The 20644-nt window shown below is 46.8% G+C and overlaps 2 protein-coding genes across 3 annotated transcripts in view; both read right to left on the minus strand.

Moving 5' to 3' along the window:
- LOC137847094 (antigen WC1.1-like) overlaps positions 1-20644 on the minus strand; it is a 433117-nt gene that overhangs the window by 238776 nt on the left and 173697 nt on the right. The window lies entirely within an intron of this gene.
- Positions 3796-10038, minus strand: LOC137847340 (olfactory receptor 14C36-like). The gene is made up of 2 exons (XM_068665625.1): positions 9849-10038; positions 3796-4778 (listed from the first exon to the last, which is right to left on the minus strand). The coding sequence occupies exons 1-2, from the start codon at positions 10036-10038 to the stop codon at positions 3796-3798; spliced, it is 1173 nt and encodes a 390-aa protein (XP_068521726.1).

Below are 20644 nucleotides of genomic sequence, written 5' to 3' on the forward strand. Positions count from 1 at the left end.
GTGACCTTATCATAAAAGGAAATCAGATTTGTTAGGCAGGACCTCCCCCTCATGAACCCATGTTGGCTGGGACCAATGACTGCATTGTCCCCCTGGTGCACCTCAATAACTTCAAGAATCATCTTCTCCATAATTTTACCAGGCACTGATGTGAGATTGACTGGCCAGTAATTGCTAGGGTCTTCTTACTTACCCTTCTTGAAAATTGGCACATTTTCCAGCTTCCACTCTACTGGGACCTCTCCAGATTTCCAACATCGTTGAAAAATAATTGAGAGAGGTCCCACTATGACATCAGCCAGCTCTTTAAGCACCCTGGGATGGATGCCATCCAGACCCATGGACTTGTATGGATCGAGGTGGAGCAGCAAATCCTGCACACATTCAGGGTCAGTTGGGAGTTTGTCATTCCCGCCTCCATGGTCCTCCAGTTCAGGGCACCTGGGGTTTGGAAGCCCATCATCTGCATTGAAGACAGAGGTGAAGAAGGCATTAAACATTTCTGCTTTGCCTATGTCCTTGTCTGTGAGGAGACCTTCCACGTCAAGTAGTGGACCTATGTTCTCTTTGGTTCTCCTTTTTCTGTTAACATATCTAAAAAAAAAAAAAAAAACATTTTTATTGTGTCTCACAGACATGGCCAGCTTCAGCTCTGGTTGGGCTTTGGCCCCAGAATTTTCTCCCTACAAACACGAACAGCATCTCTGTATTCCTTCCTTGTCACCTGACCCTCCTTCCAGCAGTCATACACTTTCTTTTTCCATCTAAGCTCCAGGAGAAGATCCCTGTTCAACCAGGTCGGCCTTCTGCCCCACCTGCCTGACTTCTGATATTTTGGAATTGCCTGATCTTGTGCTTTTAGGAGGCAGTGCTTAAAGATTGACCAGCACTGATGAACGCCAATGCATTCAAAAGCAGCTTCCCAGAGGACCTTGCTGACTAGTCCTCTGAGCAGCCTGAAGTCCTCTTTCACCATATCCAGGGCTGAAGTTTTGGTGGCACTTTTCCTCCTGTCACCATAAATTCTAAACTCAACCACCTCATGGTCACTATGACCGAGATGGCCGCTAATCACCACATCTCCCACCAGACCCTCTCTGTTTTCCAGCAATAGATCAAGGAGGGCACCTTTCCTAGTTGGCTCCCTTAGCACCTGCATCAAGAAGTTATCATCTACGTGCTTTATGAACCTCCTGGACTTGCTCGTGTCAGCCATGTGGTGATCCCAGTTGACATCTGGCAAGTTGAAATCTCTCATAAGGACAAGGGGAATTAATCTCGGGGCATGTCTTAGTTCTGCAAAGAATAATTTTTCAGTGTTGTCGTCCTGGCCGGGTGGTCTGTAATAGATTCCCATAATGACATCCCCTTTATTTGTTCATCCCTTAATCCTTACCCAGAGGCTCTCAACTTTGCCATCCCCAACTTGAAGTTCCATGCAGTCCAGCCCATGCTTCACATACATCGCCACCCCGCCACCTGCCGGTCCCTCCTGAAGAGCCTGTAAACATCTATTGCAGCACACCAGCCACAGGACTCATCCCACCAGGTTTTGCTTATGCTGATGATGTCGTAGCTGTGGGACTGGGCTTCTAGCCCAGTCTTCTAGCTCGTCCATTTCTAGCCCAGACTTCTAGCTCGTCCATTTTATTCCTTATACTGTGTGCGTTCATGTAGAAGCACTTCAAATGCACCTCCCTACACACAGCACCTTGGGGAGCCAACCGAAGGACCTCACCAGCACACAGTCCCTCTGATTCTAGTGCACCATCCCGTAGTTCATCACCGACATGCCTGCTTTTATCCCCTTCCCCTGTTTAAAGCCCTATCAATCAGCCCTGCCAAAGGTCTAGAGACCTAGTCAAGAGACAAGGTCAAGAGACCTGCAGAGGAGATCCTGATGCAGACTGGTCAGGATCAAGAGACAGCCGCCTGGGGATGGGCTGGGCATCAGTCAGGGTGTGCTGAGTAATTGCCTAGAGCATCTCTTGCTTTGTACATTCAATAATAGTAATACAAATATTTATTATTATTAATCATAAATGATAATATTATCATTATTTTTCCTCTTCCTTTTCTTTCTTATTAAACTGTCTTTATCTCAACACACAAGAATCAGAGAATCACAGAATCATTTAGGTTGGAAGAGACCTCCAACTTCACCTAGTCCAACCTCTGACCTAACACTAACAAGTCCTGCACTAAACCATATCCTCTACATCCAAACGTCTTTTAAAGACCTCCAGGAATGGTGACTCAACCACTTCCCTGGGCAGCCCATTCCAATGTCTAACAACCCTTTTGGTAAAGAGGTTCTTCCTAATATCCAACCTAAATCTCCCCTGGTGCAACTTTTGCTCATTCCCCCTTGTGCTATCACCAGGCATGTTGGAGAACAGACCAATTCCCACCTTGCTACAGCCTCCTTTAAGGTGCCTATAGAGAGAGATAAGGTCACCCCTGAGCCACCTCTTCTCCAGGCTAAACATTACACCTGTTGTACTACAAGCTCCCATGGGTCGGATCCTCATTTTGAGAATTACCCCGCTCACTGTGTAACCTTGAGGAGGAAGGATTTACAAACACCAGCCTCAAAGACCTCAAAAGACAGGATTGTCATGCACTCTGACTGTACAGTCCAGCCCTTTCTTCCCTGAGTCAGAAGGGACCTCTGGAGGTGTTCACTACCATCATCTTCTCTGAGCAGTGATAGCTCTACTGGTAGATCAGGTTAGTTAGTGTTTTCTGCAGATCGGTATTGAAAATCTCTGGGCCTATGACCCAGTGCTGATCCACTGTCTTGGTGTCTGTTCCCCTAGTACAGACAGTGAGGCCAGCAGAAGGGTGGAGCTGGTCGAATTTCAAAGATCAGCTCCCCTTGGGCAGTGGGGAATGGCTGTCATTGTGCTCCCCACATGTGATCCTCAAGCTGGTAGTGCTGCTGTGCAGAGTAAATGGGCTGTGGTGCTGTGGGGTGAATCTGCATGGCCGCGCTGGTCAGGTTGGGAAGCAGACCCAGACAGGTCCAGATCACTGGGCTGGACCAGACAGAGGTACTCTGTGAAGGGGGAAATGAATCATTGACCAGCTTCCCTTCCCTTTGCCAGCTTCAGGTCCACTCTCTTCTCTGAGACTGTAGAGTTGCAGGTTCCCTATGAATACCTGGCTTTAGTTCTTTCCCTGTGGCTGAGCCCATGGTGGGAGATCTCTCACTTTCAGAGGGGCTGCAGTCAGTGCTCATGCCATGCTCTGCTGTTCTTGGAGGTACCCTGGGCTCTGCAGGCAGCTCCCAATTCCCCTCCTGAAGGACATCATCTACAGGTCAGATGTGGGAACAGCCCTGGCTATGTAATGCAGTGACCATTTGCTGCCTCTGCTGTGAGCAGACACCTATGGGCGAGTCTTAAATCTAGCCCTTGGGCTCTGACAGGTCACAGTGTAACAATAAGCCATTCCCTCCTAAACCTAACAAGGAACAGACCCTAGTGGAGAGCTATTTTTTGGCACAAGCTTGAGTAGGAAATTCCAGCCTTCAGGCAGTCCACATGGATTATCCTGTTTATTACAAAGTTTTTATGAGATAATTCACTGACTCACAATTACAAGTACATGCAGAAAGCATCCATATGACACAGAGCGGTTTCACTCATTCATTGCAGTGGGAGGAATCCAAATATTTATGTGGGAATACAAGAAGCAAAAGCAGTCAATATGACAATAAGGAAAAAGCAATTTTATAAATAATGATAAAAACAAAGAACAAAAAAGAACATGATGGAATGGGACGAACAATTTTCATTTCTGTAGAGTGAAGGAAACTTTATGAGTACTAAAAAACATCCCCCAAATCAGTTTCCTAACAGCATCCATGAGCTCTTTGTTCCTCATGCTGTAGATGAGGGGGTTCACTGCTGGAGGCACCACTGAGTACAGAACCGCCAGCAAAAGATTCAGGGATGAGGAGGACTTGAAAGGGGGCTTCAGATAGGCAAACACAATATTGCTGATGAAGAGGGAGACCACGGCCAGGTGAGGGAGGCAAGTGGAAAAGGCTTTGTGACGGCCCTGCTCTGAAGGGATCCTCAGCACAGCTCTGAAGATCTGCACGTAAGAAAGCACAAGGAAGACAAAACACCCAAAGGCTAAGCAGACACTAACCACAACAAGCCCAGCTTCCCTGAGGTAGACATCAGTGCAGGAGACCTTGAGGATCTGGGGAATTTCACAGAAGAACTGGTCTAAGGCATTGCCTTGGCAGAGGGGGAGGGAAAAGGTATTGGCAGTGTGCAGCACTGCATAGAGAAAAGTACTGCCCCAGGTAGCCACTGCCATGTTGACACAAGTTCTGCTGTCCATTATTGTTCCGTAGTGCAGGGGTTTGCAGATGGCAATGTAGCGGTCATAAGCCATGATGGTGAGAAGAGAAAACTCTGCTGTGACAAAGACAACAAACATAAATACCTGGGTAGCACAACCTGCATATGAAATGGTCGTTCTGTCCCAGAGGGAGTTGACCATTGCTTTGGGAACAGTGGTGGAGATGGAGCCCATGTCGATAAGGGCGAGGTTGAGGAGGAAGAAGTACATGGGGGTGTGGAGGCGGTGGTTGCAGGCTATGGCTGTGAGGATGAGGCCGTTGCCCAGGAGGGCAGCCAGGTAGATGCCCAGGAAGAGCCCAAAGTGCAGGAGCTGCAGCTCGCGAGTGTCTGCAAATGCCAACAGGAGGAACTCATTGGGGAAGCTGCTGTTGGACATTTGCTGCCTCAGGGCATCGTTGCCTGTCCATGTAGGAAAATGCAGTCAAGTTAGGCAGGCATCTCAGAGCAAACCCCAACTCCTTCACTAACATAAGTCACCATTCCCTGAGCTGTAAGAGTATCACAGTGCAAGACACAGTCTCCTCTCCTCTTCTGGAGGTCCAGCTGAGGAGATGGTGGTTCATGCCCTAAAACCCCAGGCACTATGACTGGCTGGCAGAGGAGAGCAGGAGCTTGCTGCACAGAAGTTTTCAGCACTTCAGGCCAGGCAGTGAGTGCCTGAATCCTACTTCCCTTGGTGTTTCAGGCAGTAGCTCCTTCTCCCTCTCTGCCCAAGTCTCTCATGCTTGGAGCTATCTCTGCTGGCAGATGCTTCCTGTCTCCACATCTCCTCCCTGCCATTGCTCACAAACCCCATCCCACCCATTGTGTGTTCGGCTCTGCCCGGCAGACACATCCTGCCCCAGGACACCTTTCGCGGACAACTCCCCAAGTTCAGAGGCAGGAGCAGCTCTAAGCTAATAAAAGTTAAAAGAACTGGGGACTCAGTGTTGTCATCAAGATGGAGAAATAAATTGCCATCATCATCTGCCACCCAGCAAAGCAAGAGGAGAAATCTCAAAGCACAGAATGCTTCCCTTCAAGAATCCCTTGCTCGGACCTTTGTCTTGCAGAGTCCACTCTGAAATGCCCTGGGAGTGCTCTGGAGCTGGAAGCAGCCTGTCCCAGGCAGCAGCCTTTGGGCACCAGCAGGACCATGCCCTGCCCTGACAGAGGGACTCCTTCCACCCGCAGTTTATTCCCGCAGCACCCTGTACAGCTCCCCAGGCAGGCTGAGCCTGGCCGGAGCAGAGGCCCTGCCCCGGCACACAGCCCCTGGGGCACAGCAGGGACCCTGCTGTGCACCAGAACCCTGGTGCACTCCTGCCTGCACCCTGGCTGCACAGCCTGCAGCTGGCCCCATAAGAAGGAACCCTCATGTCCTATCCTTCTGACAGGTTTGGCAGGTAATCTCTGTTTTGGAATTTGTTGTTCTCATATAAAAAGTAACTCTAAGGGTTCTCCTGAAAGATCCTATAGGCTGCAGGATTTTTCTGCAAATCTGGAGATGGCACCAGGAACAACAGCTGTGCTGCCCTGCAGCCAGAGACTTACCCTGTTCAGGGCTGTGAAGATTTCTCCCACAGTGAGCTCTCAGCATCCCCCCTCCACACTGCCTATAACATCTCCCTCCCTTCTCTCAGCTGCCCTTGTCCCCTGCAGGCAGTGCCCCGAGCCCTGCTGCGCTGTGCAGAGGACCTGCTCCTTGGCAGAGTTGTCTATCTACAGCACTGCCCACTTGCCAGGAGCTCACCTTGGGCTCAGGAGGCTGGCCCAGCTTAACACCACAGGGAGCTCTTGACAAGTCCCTGGGCCTCCAGGGGAATCCAGTATTACACAGACTGAAACAACCACTAATATTATTTCCCTCCACTGAGGAAAGAAACTCTTTTCCAGCACTATCGTAGAATCATAGAATCATAGAATATCCTGAGTAGGAAGGGACCCTTAAGGATCATCAAGTCCAACTCTTGACACCGCATAGGTCTACCCAGAAGTTCAGACCATGTGCCTAAGTGCACAGTCCAATCTCTTCTTAAATTCAGACAGGCTCGGTGCAGTGACCACTTCCCTGGGGAGCCAGTTCCAGCGTGCAACCACCCTCTCTGTGAAGAACACCCTCCTGATGTCAAGCCTAAATTCACCCTGCCTCAGCTTAACCTCATTCCCCCGGGTCCTGTCAATGGTGTTAAGGGAGAAAAGGTCTCCTGCCTCTCGACACCCCCTTACGAGGAAGTTGTAGACTGTGATGAGGTCTCCCCTCAGCCTCCTCTTCTCCAGGCTGAACAGGCCCAGTGCCCTCAGCCGTTCCTCGTACGTCTTCCCCTCCAGGCCTTTCACCATCTTTGTAGCCCTCCTCTGGACACTCTTCAACAGTTTCATGTCCTTTTTATACTGTGGTGCCCAGAACTGCACACAGTACTCGAGGTGAGGCCGCACCAACGCAGAGTAGAGCGGGACAATCACCTCCCTTGACCTACTAGCGATGCCGTGCTTGATGCACTCCAGGACACGGTTGGCCCTCCTGGCTGCCAGGGCACACTGCTGGCTCATATTCAACTTGCTGTCTACCACGACCCCCAGATCCCTCTCTTCTAGGCTGCTCTCCAGCGTCTCATCGCCCAGTCTGTACGTGCAGCCAGGGTTTCCCCGTCCCAGGTGCAGGACCCGGCACTTGCTCTTATTGAACTTCATGTGGTTGGCGATCGCCCAGCTCTCCAACCTATCCAGATCCCTCTGCAAGGCCTTTCCACCCTCAACAGAGTCCACAACTCCTCCAAGTTTGGTGTCATCAGCAAACTTGCTCAAAATACCTTCTATTCCTACATCCAGATCGTTTATAAAAATATTGAAAAGTACCGGCCCTAAAATGGAGCCTTGAGGGACCCCACTGGTGACCGCCCGCCAGCCTGACGCAGCCCCATTCACCATAACCCTTTGGGCCCTGCCCGTTAGCCAATTGTTCACCCATCGTATGATGTTTTTATTTAGCTGTATGGTGGACATTTTGTCCAGTAGGATCCTATGGGAAACCTTGTCAAAAGCCTTGCTGAAGTCCAAAAAAATCACATCAGCTGGTTTCCCTTGGTCCACCATACGGGTGATCTTATCATCAAAGAAATCAGGTTAGTTAGGCAGGACCTACCCTTCACAAACCCATGCTGGCTGGGACCAATGACTGCTTTGTCCCCCAGGTGTGCCTCAATAAGTTCGAGAACCATCTTCTCCATGATTTTACCAGGCACTGACGTGAGACTGACAGGCCTGTAATTGCTAGGGTCTTCTTTCTGACTCTTCTTGAAAATTGGCATAACATTTGCCAGCTTCCAGTCTACCGGGACCTCTCCAGATTCCCAGGATCGTTGAAAAATAATTGAGAGAGGTTCCGCGATGACGTCCGCCAGCTCTTTCAGCACCTGTATTTAAGTAGTTGTTTAAGCTTAAACAAAACCTAAATCACATTCAGGAAACATCACAGTGGGAACATGCTGGTTTGATCAACCCAAGGATATTCAAAGCTTTGAAGAGCTAGTGTAATTAGCCTGGAGGAGAAGCAGGAGGTGAAGGAAAAAGGGAGAGTGAAGAAGTGGGGAAAAGCATCCCCCACTGCCCTGCATAGATTTACTCCCTGAGGAGAAAAGGCAAAGAGTGTAAAAGGGTGTCATTATTAACAGTTTCTAAGAGATTAAGAGATGGTTCCTGAGGTATAGAGGTGGCAATAATTTTATCCTATCAGAAGTCAGTGTTATCCAATACAGCAAAAGAGTAACCTTAAACCAGCCCCCAGAACAGTGGGATAAACAGCATGACATGGAAGACAGACAGTTAGTAATGTGCTATACAACACTATTCTGAAAACAAGCACAAGAGACCCCTGATAAAAAAATAATTAATTAATTAATTAATTTAAAAAACAAAACAAAACAAACAAAAAAAAAACAACACAGCATTGTGATCAGCAACTCTTAAACTGATCTAATGCTTATAACAATTTACTTTTAAAACGCTGTGGTCAGTTCTGTCATCTTAACCTTTGTGCTCCACACTAGGCACCAAAAAGACTTGGTGTGATTTGACCCAGCAGGCAGCTCAACACTACTGCAAAGCTATTCATCCAATGGGATTGAGGAAAGAACTGGGAGAAAAAAAAAATAAATGAAAAAGTTCATGCTCTGAGATAAAGGCAGTTTAAGAGGACACAAAAAGAATTATTATTATCATTATCACTAACATTGTCATTATCATTATAATTATTATGATTGACACCAATAGACTAATGTCATGACATTTTTGTGTGCATATCAAAAGACAGAAAAGGTAGTGATGATTAATTGGGAAGTGTTGGACCTCAACATTATGTATATGATATAGAATAAGCAGTGGATACTGTCTTAGGTTTGGCTGCGATAGAGTAATTTTTTCTTCCTAGTAGCTGGTATGATGCTGTCTTTCATATTTACACAATTACAGAAGAGTTTGGGTATGAAAGGACCTTACGGATCACATAATTCCAACCCACTTGCCATGGGCAGGGACTCCTTCCACTAGACTGGGTTGCTCAAAGCCCCATCCAACCTGGTCTTGAACACCTCCAGGGATGGAGCTGTGCAGCCTGTTCCTCACCACCCTCTGAGTAAAGAACTTATTTCTAATATCCAACCTGAATTTACCCTCTTTCCATTTAAAACCATTACCCCTAGTCCTATCACTACACTCTTTAATGAAGAGTCCCCCCCAGCTTTCCTGTAGGCCCCTTTAGGTACTGGAAGGCCACTGTGAGGTCTCCCCAGAGCCTTCTCTTCTCCAGGCTGAACAACCCCAACTCCCTCAGCCTGTCTTCATACGAGAGGTGCTCCAGTCCATTAATCATCCTCATGGACCTCCCTTGGACTCGTTCTAATAGCTCCATGTCATTCTTACACAGGGGGTCCCAGAGCTGAACTTGACGTTTGGCCTCACCAACAATGAGTTACAGAGGGACAATCATATCCCTTATCCTGCTGACCACAGTATTCCTGGTACAAGCCAGGATGCTGTTGGCCTTCTTGGCAACCTGAGCACACTGCTGGCTCGTATTTGACTATCTACCACTATCCCCAGGGCCCTTATCTTCAGGCACCTGTCCAGCTTCTCTTCTCCATGCATGAGTGGGATTGTCGTGCCCCAAGTGCAGGACCCAGCACATAGCCCTGTTGAACTTCATAGAGTTGGCCTCAGCCCATGGGTTTAGCCTATCCAGATCCCTCTGCAGAGCCCTCCAACCCTCGAGTAGATCAGCTCTCACTCCTAACTTGGTCTTGTTTATAAACTTACTGAGGGAGCACTCGGTCCCCTCATCCAGATCATTGTTGAAGAAATTGAAAAGAACTGGTCCCAGTACTGAGCCCTGGAGGACACCACTAGTGACTGGCCTCCAGCTGCATTTAGTTCCATTCACCATGACTCTTTGGACCCGGCAATGCAGTCAGCTTTTAACCCAATGAAGCGTACATCCATCCAGGCCTTGAGCAGCCAGTTCCTCCAGGAGAATGCTGCGGGAAATGGCTTCAAAAACCTTAGTGAACTCTAGGTAGACCACATCCACAGCCTTTCCCTTGTCCACTGAGCACATCACCTTGTCAATCTGATTTGTCACCTTGAGATCTGATTTGTCAAGCAGGGCCTGCTTTGATAAACCCATGTTGACTGGGCCTAATCACCTGGTTGTCCTGTTGCGTGATGGTACTCAAGATAATCTGCTCCATGAGTCTCCCCAGCTCTGAGGTCAGGCTGACAGGCCTGTAGTTCCCTGAATCCTTCTTCTGCCCTTTCTTGTAGATGGCTGCCATATTTGCTAGTCACCAGTTGACTGGGACCTCCCCTGATAGCCAGGACTGCTGATAAATGATGGAAAACAGTTTGGTGAGCACTTCAGCCAGCTCCCTCAGTATCTATGGGTGGATCCCACCTAGCCCCCTAGGCAGCCATATATCTAGGTGTAGTAACAGTTCTCTAAGCATTTCCTCATGGGTTATGAGAGCTTCATTCTGCTCAAGGTTCTTATCAACCAGCTCAGGGGCTGAGTACTAGGCGAACAACTGGTCTTGCTGCAAAACACTGAGGTAAAGAATGCACTAAGTACCTCAGCCGTTTCATCATCTTTTTTTTCTTTGTATTTAGAAAGAAAGAAAGAAAGAAAGAAAGAAAGAGAAAGAAAGAGAGAAAGAGAGAAAGAGAGGAAAGAAAGGAAGAAAGAAAGGAAGAAAGGAAGAAAGGAAGGAAGGAAGGAAGGAAGGAAGGAAGGAAGGAAGGAAGGAAGGAAGGAAGGAAGGAAGGAAGGAAGGAAGGAAGGAAGGAAGGAAGGAAGGAAGGAAGGAAGGAAGGAAAGAAAGAAAGAAAGAAAGAAAGAAAGAAAGAAAGAAAGAAAGAAAGAAAGAAAGAAAGAAAGAAAGAAAGAAAGAAAGAAAGAAAGAAAGAAAGAAAGAAATTTTTTATTGTCTTTAACAGTAAAAGACACATTGAGCTCCAGTTGGGCTTTGGCCCTTCTAATTTTTCCTTTGTACAGCCTAACAACATTTAGGACTCAGCTTCAGAGAAAATGACAGTATACATGAGAAGCACAGAAAAAGTGGAATTGAACAGCCTTCCATCCTCTACCCTTCTGTAAGCCTGTTCTGCAGCTCCATTCAAATAGTTACTGTTCAAACATGGTGTGACACCACCTGCAGATGGGTGTCACAGTGTGTAGCTCCTCGTTTTTGAGGGCACGGGATATTGCCCAGAGAGCTTGTGCCAAGGAGGGGTTCAAGGCCTAAAGTACCTGCCCTGTGTAAAAGGGCTTGAAACCCAAGTCTGGGTTTCTCTGGCTCAGTGGCATGGAGCATCCAAGCAGAGCTAAAGTTTCCCACGTGCTGCACAGCAGGAAGGACTCCTCTAGAGCCTGAAGCAGCTCCCAGTGCCTCCCTCAGTCAACACCAGCTGCAGCTCAAGCAAGAGAGCTGCAGAACAGTTCTCGTGCTAAGAGAGAGGTTCAGTTTGGGGGTGATATAAGACTTGCATTAGGTTTTCCTCAGAGAATTCTGTTCTAACTTTGTTTTGCCTTCTTCTCTTCAGCAGACAGCCTTGTCCAAAGTCAGAGAATTACCAACAGCAGCTCTGTGAGTGAGTTCCTCCTCCTGCCATTCGCAGATACACGCAAGCTGCAGCTCCTGCACTTCAGGCTCTTCCTGGGCATCTACCTGGCTGCCCTCCTGGGTAACGGCCTCATCCTCACCGCTGTAGCGTGTGACAACCGCCTCCAAACCCCCATGTACTTCTTCCTCCTCAACCTTGCTCTCCTCGACCCGGGCTCCATCTCTACCACTGTCCCCAAAGCCATGGCCAATTCCCTGTGGGACACCAGGACCATTTCCTATGAAGGATGTGCTGCACAAGTCCTCTTTTACTTATTCTTTTTTGGTGCAGAATTTTATCTTCTCACCATCATGGCCTATGACCGCAACATTGCCATCTGCAAACCCCTGCACTATGGGAGCCTCCTGGGCAGCAGAGCTTGTGCCCAGATGGCAACAGCTGCCTGGGGCAGTGGCTTTCTCAATGCTGTCCTGCACACGGCCAATACATTTTCCCTGCCCCTCTGCCAAGGTAATGCCCTGGACCAGTTCTTCTGTGAAATCCCCCAGATCCTCAAGCTCTCCTGCTCAGATGCCTACCTCAGGGAAGTTTGGACACTTCTGTTTAGTATTTCCTTAGCATTAGTTTGTTTTGTCTTCATTGTGCTGTCCTATGTGCAGATCTTCAAGGCTGTGCTGAGGATGCCCTCTGAGCAAGGCCGGCACAAAGCCTTTTCCACGTGCCTCCCTCACCTGGCTGTGGTCTCCCTGTTTCTCAGCACTGTCATGTTTGCCTATCAGAAACCCCTCTCACTCTCCTCCCCAACTCTAAATCTCGTGGTGTCATTTCTGTACTCAGTGGTGCCTCCAGCAGTGAACCCCCTCATCTACAGCATGAGGAACCAGGTGCTCAAGGATGCAGTCTGAAAATTCTTGCAATACATGCTTCTTCAAATCAATAATGTGCTTTAAAGATCCTACTTTATTTCTGAAACGGAGGAAAATCTTTTGTTTTCTTTAATACTCCTTTGTTTTCTCTTATTGCAGTTTTCTTCCATTTGTTCCTTTGCTTTGTATAAGCTTATTCTTAGCCTCCTACCTGTTATATTTTTCTTTACTTTGAGACAATCATCATATGGAGCTATGATTGGGCCTCTTCTATAGATACAGATAAAAAAGAAGCCACAAGAACTTCATTGGTCTCAGCTCCTGTTTGTTTCCACCTGCTCTGGAGCTGGGGGAGCAGCCCCAGCATGCAGGAGGGGTCAGGGCCCAGAGCCCAGCTGCCACATGGAGGAGTGTTGTGGTTTAACCCGGTCAGCAGCTAAGCACCACATAGCCATTGGCTTACTCTCCCTCCTCCTTCTCTGGCATGGGGGGGAGCAACAGGAAAGCGAAGCCTCTGGACTGAGATAAAGACAGGTTATTAAGACAGGAAAAAAAATAGTAAGAATAACAGTGTTACTACTAGTAATGTGTACAAAACAAGTGATGCACAATGCAATTGCTTACCACACACTGAACAATGCCCAGCCAAGCCCCAAGCAGCTGGTCCCCCCACCCCGGCTAGCCACCCCTATATATTGTTTTACATGATGTCAGATGGGATGGAATACCCCTTTGCCAGTTTGGGTCAGCTGTCCTGGGTCTGTCCCTTCATAGCTCCTGCTGCACCCTCAGCCTGTCCACTGGCAGGACAGAGTGAGAAGCTAAAACGTCCTTGGCTTGGTGTAAGCACTGCTCTGCAACAATTAAAACATCAGCATGGTATCAGCACTCTTCTCATCCTAAGCCAAAATCACAGAATCACAGAATCACAGAATTTCTAGGTTGGAAGAGACCTCAAGATCATTGAGTCCAACCTCTGACCTAACGCTAACAGTCCCCACTAAACCATATCCCTAAGCTCTTCATCTAAATGTCTTTTAAAGACTTCCAGGGATGGTGACTCCACCACTTCCCTGGGCAGCCTGTTCCAATGTCTAACAACCCTTTCGGTAAAGAAGTTCTTCCTAACATCCAACCTAAAACTCCCCTGGCGCAACTTAAGCCCATTCCCCCTCGTCCTGTCACCAGGCACATGGGAGAATAGACTAACCCCCACCGCGCTACAGCCTCCTTTAAGGTATCTGTAGAGAGCGATAAGGTCGCCCCTGAGTCTCCTCTTCTCCAGGCTGAACAAGCCCAGCTCATTCAGCCTCTCCTCGTAGGACTTGTTCTCCAGGCCCCTCACCAGCTTCGTCGCCCTTCTCTGGACCTGCTCAAGCACCTCCATGTCCTTCTTGTAGCGAGGGGCACAAAACTGAACACAGTACTCGAGGTGCGGCCTCACCAGAGCCGAGTACAGGGGGACAATCACCTCCCTAGCCCTGCTGGTCACACTGTTTCTGATACAAGCCACGATGCCGTTGGCCTTCTTGGCCACCTGAGCACACTGCTGGCTCATATTCAGCCGACTGTCCACCATCACTCCCAGGTCCTTCTCTGCCTGGCAGCTCTCCAACCACTCATCTCCCAGCCTCTAGCTCTGCTTGGGGTTATTGCGCCCCAGGTGCAGGACCCGGCACTTGGCCTTGTTGAACTTCATACAGCTGACCTCAGCCCATCGGTGCAGCCTATCCAGATCCTCCTGCAGAGCCTTCCTACCCTCGAGCAGATCGACACATGCGCATAGCTTGGTGTCATCTGCAAACTTACTGAGGGTGCACTCAGTGCCCTCGTCCAGATCATTGATGTAGATATTTGTGGTGTAAATGCCTGAAGTAACCAGGAAAATAAAACTAACATTCACATTTTTAAGAAAAAGGTACAGCATTGAAGAGGCTTTCAGGGTAGGGCATAACTGCATTACCTGAGCATTCCCTAGGCTCCCAACCTTAGATGCTATCGCGCTGGGGAAACTTGGTGTGCTAGCTCTAAGGAACACCACGGAGCGTGGAGTGGAGTGGAGACACCACGGCTAGGCTCTGTAATCAGGTGGGGCCTCGATTGTTCTTGTGCACAAAGCTGCACTTTTTGCCACCCTAAGCCAAAGACCTGTCATGTTTTGACAAATGCTGTACCCTAGTGTACTTTTTGCTCATTATAATATCATTATAATACCAAAACACACCTCCATCCCAAAAGCTACCCGCCTCCAAGGTGCGACCACCCCTCACTGAGTATGCGCTCTGAATTTCTCGGAGCCTATTACTTTAAACGGAGACGGGAAAACTTTACACCAATCATAACTAAGATATGCTTGACTAGAGCCACTCAAGCTCCACCTAAAAGATAGAAAATAATATAAATTGGCCCAAGAGAGAGGGGATGTTAGGGAAGATACCATCGTCAGGGGAGATACCATCCCGAGGACATACAACATCCTTAGGACCTCCTGACTCCTGGGATCAGTCGACGGGCTGAGCCTCTCTTCCCCCCCATTGGGACGCCTTTGGGTGAGATCTGAACATTTGCTTATAAATCTCTATAGAGTCTTTGATCCTTTTAACGTGTTTATTTCTAGGCTGCGCACCTGTAACACCTAGAACACCTAGAACACCTAGAACGCACACCTAGAACGCACACCTAGAACGCACACCTAGAACGCACACCTAGAACGCACACCTAGAACACCTGTAACACCTGTAACACCTGTGACACCTGTAACACCTATAACACCTATAACATCTGTAACACTTATAACATCTATAACATCTATAACATCTGTAACATCTGTAACACCTACAACACCTGTATAACATCTGTAACACCTATAACACCTGTGTATTTCATGCATACTAGCTTGCTTTTGCAGATAGTCACTATCACCAGCAGTCCAAAAGAACCTGATTATCTGTTGCTGTAATAAACCATACTTGATTGCATTGTGATAGCTCTCATTAATGCAACTAGGGTGAGGGTGGCTATCCGTGATAGTTCAGTGTTCTGAATCTAACCAGACCCCCAGACGGTTAATGCATTGTTGGTGAATGTCTGAACGGACCCCCAGGTGGTTAATACGTTTTTGGTGAATGTCTGAGCGGACCCCCAGGTGGTTATTACGTTTTTGGTGAATGTCCGAACGGACCCCTAGTTTTGGTGAATGTCCGACTGGTTCAGTACTCTGAATCCAACCGGGCCCGTAATGGTTAATCAGCTACACCCCTTTAACGCGACAGTAAAATTGGCGTAGTCGGCAGGATTGCTATGGATAAACTACTGCAAAAATATAAATGTGCCCCTTCCCAGGCAGGGAAGGAGTTTTCCCAAAAGTTTTGGAAAGATGAGGAGAAAGTGGTAGAGTACATTGAGCAGTGTCAGGCTTCACGAAAGATTGGTCAAAGAAAGGGTAAAGGTGCGATTTGTGCTGTGTTAGGAGCTTGTTTGTCTTGTGCTCGGCAAAAAGCTAAGGAAACTCCTGCTCCCAAACTGATCTCTGATGCGGAACATACAGCTTTGAAATCAGAGAATGAAATATTGAAGTCATCATTGGCCTTTGAAAGGGAGACGGGAAAAACATTAGGAATCAGAGTGGATAAACTTTTGGATGAAAATAATAAACTTTCCATTGAGAATGACAAACTTGTGACTGAAAATGATAAACTTGTGAGTGAGAATAATCATCTTAAACAAATGCTGGAGAGGGTTAGTCATCTGTTAAATAAAGTACAGCCTTGCGCGCCGGTCAAGCAGATTCGTGGAGTGCTGCATAGTGCAGAACCTGAAAGCTGGGACAGTGATTTCTGGTCTGACAGTGATGATGGCGTTGAAGAGATTTCTGATTCTGAACCCCAATCCATTTCCTTGAGAACTTTGGTTAAGACTGAGACTACTGTTGATGATAATGATGAAATTCGCACTACTGTGCGAACGATTCCGTTGCCACCAGCAGAGTTGGTTAAAATACAGGAGAAGTTCTCAAGGCGATCAGGGGAATCAGAAGTTGAGTATGTGTGTCGAGTTTCTCTTAAAGGAGGAGATCGAATGATGTTGAGTGAGGAAGAGGTAGGAGGCTTTTGGAGACCTGGAGTATTTTTAACCACCACACCAGGAGCTGACCTGGCTGTAGCAGTACAGAAAGCAGCCTGCATTCAGGCGATATATGAAAGAGATGAATTTAGGAAATCCCCGATGTTAGCTCCTATTGATCCAATTCGGTTAACCCCTCTCATCCGTGGACTCCCTGATTGTCTTAAGATGTTTGTAGCAAACACCCAAGATCATATACTAGCTGCTTGTAGGGATGATGATAGTGGTTGTAGGCAAAATCCTAACTCCCCTATTCCCACCTGGAGTGAATTGGTACAAGACATAGATAAGTATGGACACCGAATGGGCTGGATTAATTCATCCAGTATTAAATCCCAAGACCACTCTCGGCGAGTCTGCCAAATCCACACTAAAAATCCCAGATATCCCAAATTCAAAGAGAGATTGAAACCTAATAGGGAACGAGGCGAGTTGTGTCAGCAAAAAAACTCTTATCCCCGGGGAGGGCAATGAGCCACCCTGCTCAGCAGGTATTAACAATTCAATGGCTCTCTAATGAACACTCTGATCCTATCATTGCCATTCTTGTTGAACCTCCAAAAATATTGGTCTTATTGACATTGGGACCCAAATATCAGTAATTACACATGAGACAGCACAAACCCTGAGCATAACACCTGGTCAACACAGGGTTAAATTCACGGGAATCAATGGTGTGGAAAAACAATGCCCCACTGCAAAAATTTCACTCTGGTTGCCAGAGTGAAATTAACAAAAATTAACCAGGATAGAAGTATTAGTTGGTGCTGCATATACTAATATTTTAGGATTTGACATACTGCATGGTTGTATGTGGAAACTCCCTGATGGAACTGTGTGGAGTTTCGCGACACATCAAAGGGTTTCAGGCACCATGAGACTGAGTCTGTTACAAACATCCATACCCTCATCCCCTGCTAAAATCATTAATGATCGGCAATATCTGTTGTCAGCAGCAGCACTTATGGGGATTGACGGGGTGGTAACAGAATTGGAAAAAAGAGACATTATTAAAAGGACCCATTCACCTTACAATTCACCAGTGTGGCCAGTAAAGAAACCAACCAGGCAATGGCATTTTACAGTGGAATACAGACAGCTGAATGCTAATACTACACCTTTGACTGCCACAGTTCCAAACATGGCAGAGATAGTGAAAGCCCTCCGTGTATCTAACAATAGTCTATGCATGGGAAATCAAAGATTGCTATTTCACCCTCTTTCTAACCCTGCCGGTTGAATACAACCGAGCATATTTTATTTTCTTTTGTGTTCACAGGAACCCTGAGCGAACTGTATAGGGACAGCTGGAAGATGACGAATCAACAGTTTGGATTAATGATGCTATGCTTTACCCTGACCTTGATGCAATTACAGACCTTAAAGGAAACTTAGCTACTGTGGCTGTGCATGGAGCTGAGGTGTTTCACCATGGCATTTAACCATGTATTGTCACAGTATTGCACAGTCACTGGAACATCTCAAAACAGAAAGGACCTAAATCTCTCTACTTTAGTTCTACATGGAAACAAAATATTTTCAAAAGATGAATGGAGTTGGAATGATTCTCTAAGAATGGCTGAACTTTAAGCCATGTCTGGACAAAAAATACAAATTGGTTGCCAAATAACTAAAATAACTGAACCAAATTTTGATTGCTGGTACAATTTTACTTTCACCAAACTTATAATTGTGTGCTGTCTTTGGGGTTACAGAGGCACAGAATTACTATTTGAATTCATGGTCAAAGGATAAGAAGCCTCTGCCCCTGCAGATATTTGAAAACAAACCGACTCAGTCTCCCATTGGTCTAACTCCTTCCATCTTCAACACAGGTCCTTACATAATTAAAAATGTGGGACAACAACAAATTCTCTTTAACCCTAGTTGGTCCCTAAAAAGGGTAGAGCTAGCGCTGCACATTCTAAAACAATCTCAGCGCGTGCCACGGGATGCAACTGGGTTATTAGGGACAGGATTAGGTATATTAAATAGCATTGATGCTGAGGTCTTAATGAGTAGAGTAACTGCTACTACAGATGACCTAAGGAAATTGGAACAACCAATAAAATTATCCTTATTGGCTTTAGGAGCAAATCAATGGCTTCTATCAGATGTTTTGCCCCATTGGGAACAAATTAAGGAAAATGATCATCAATTAATTGTAAATGCCCTTGGAAAAGCCCAAGGCAATACCTCCCTTGCCTTGAGCTGTATCCAAGTGCAGTTATGGATACAATCTGTAGCAGCAGCTATTATTAGAGAGGGAGAAGGAGGAACTTTGCCCACTGAAATTCGAAAACTGATTTGGGATAATGCTTCAGAATTTGAAAAAGAATTTCAAGCTTGGTGGCAATTAGTCAACTTTACCCATTAAAATGATCAAATTGTTGCCTTTATACTTACTATAAGTAATGCCACCATATACAATGTATATCCAATCATTGCATTAGGACTCAATCATAATGGAACTATACTTTATCCTAAAGAGCATAAAGTATGGGCCCATCAGAAGGGAGGAAAGTGGCAAACAATTGATGTAAATGCATGCATTGTGCGTGAACAAAAAGGTTTCATCTGTGAAAGTAACACGCTGGAATCTCAAGACATTTGTCTTGACACTGAGCAAAATATTTGCCACTTTGAGATACATCCTAATGAAACCCTTAAAACTGTACTTGTATATATTGGGAAAGGTTGTGTTTGTATGAGAACTCATTGTGATTCTATAGTCGTAGATAATACAGTGGTAGATACCAGTAATCACTCTAATGTTTGTGTTTGCAATTTTACCAAAATTCTAGGATGTGATTTTAATTACTCAGTTCCTGTCACTTCTTATCAACTTATTGCATCTAATTATATTCTGCTTCATGAACTGCTGCCTACTCCTATTGGAATGAACCTCACCTTGGTGAAGAAATTGCTGGTACATGAGGACCTGAAGCAGCTGATGACACAAGTCTGAGAAAATGGACAAAAGACTCTGATTACTGTCCACCATGATGCACAAGAAATACATCGAGTGATGGAAAGAGTGAAGAGAGATGAGAGACACCGTTGGTGGGACACTTTGTTTGGATGATCGCCAGCTGCCAAGGGAATCTTCAACAAGATGCTTCACCCTGTTATTGTTCTGCTAATACTGTGTTATGTTTTATACTGACAATTAGTTTGTATGTTAAACTCTGGTTTATGATGAAACGTTTAGCATCACTACACAATGTACATACACTCGATAAACCTAATTCCGAGGATGTATGTGATATCCCCGACATATTCCAACCGCCGTGAAGCTTGAGTGACTATAGTCACGGGGTGGATTATGTGGTGTAAATGCCTGAAGTAACCAGGAAAATAAAACTAACATTCACATTTTTAAGAAAAAGGTACAGCATTGAAGAGGCTTTCAGGGTAGGGCATAACTGCATTACCTGAGCATTCCCTAGGCTCCCAATATTAAAGAGGACCGGCCCCAGCACCGAGCCCTGGGGGACGCCACTAGTGACCGGCCTCCAACTGGATTTAACTCCATTCACCACAACTCTTTGGGCCCGGCTATCCAGCCAGTTTCTAACCCAACGAAGCGTGTGCCAGTCGAAGTCAAGAGCAGCCAGTTTCTTGGGGAGAATGCTGTGGGAGACAGTGTCAAAAGCCTTGCTGAAGTCAAGGTAGACCACATCCACAGCCTTTCCCTCATCCACCCAGCGCGTCACTTTGTCATAGAAGGAGATCAGGTTTGTAAAACAGGATCTGCCTTTCATAAACCCATGCTGACTGGGCCTGATCGCCTGCTTGCCCTGCAAGTGCTGTGTGATGACTCTCAAGAGGATCTGCTCCATGAGCTTCCCTGGCACTGAGGTCAAACTGACAGGCCTGTAGTTTCCCGGGTCTGCCCTCCGGTCCTTCTTGTAGATGGCCGTCACATTTGTTAGCCGCCAGTCAACTTGGACCTCCCCTGATAGCCAGGACTGCTGATAAATGATGGATAGTGGCTTGGCCAGCTCCTCTGCCAGTTCTCTCAGTACCCTTGGGTGGATCCCATCTGGCCCCATCGACTTGTGCACATCCAAGTGCCGTAGCAGGTCACCAACCAGTTCTTCGTGGATAGTGAGGGCCAAATCCTGCTCCCCATCCCCTTCCACCAGCTCAGGGTACTGGGTATCCAGAGAACAACCAGTATTG

This window comes from Anas acuta, chromosome W (genome assembly GCF_963932015.1).
Source record: "Anas acuta chromosome W, bAnaAcu1.1, whole genome shotgun sequence".
Classification (NCBI taxonomy): domain Eukaryota; kingdom Metazoa; phylum Chordata; class Aves; order Anseriformes; family Anatidae; genus Anas; species Anas acuta.

Bases quoted from the DNA above. Each gene is read 5' to 3' on its own strand.
- LOC137847340 (XM_068665625.1), bottom strand. From the start codon at position 10,038: ATGGGTTTATCAAAGCAGGCCCTGCTTGACAAATCAGATCTCAAGGTG. The intron at 4,779-9,848 runs GTACGCTTCATT...CTACATGGACAG, and splicing joins TGCTCAAGGCCTGGATGGAT to GCAACGATGCCCTGAGGCAG.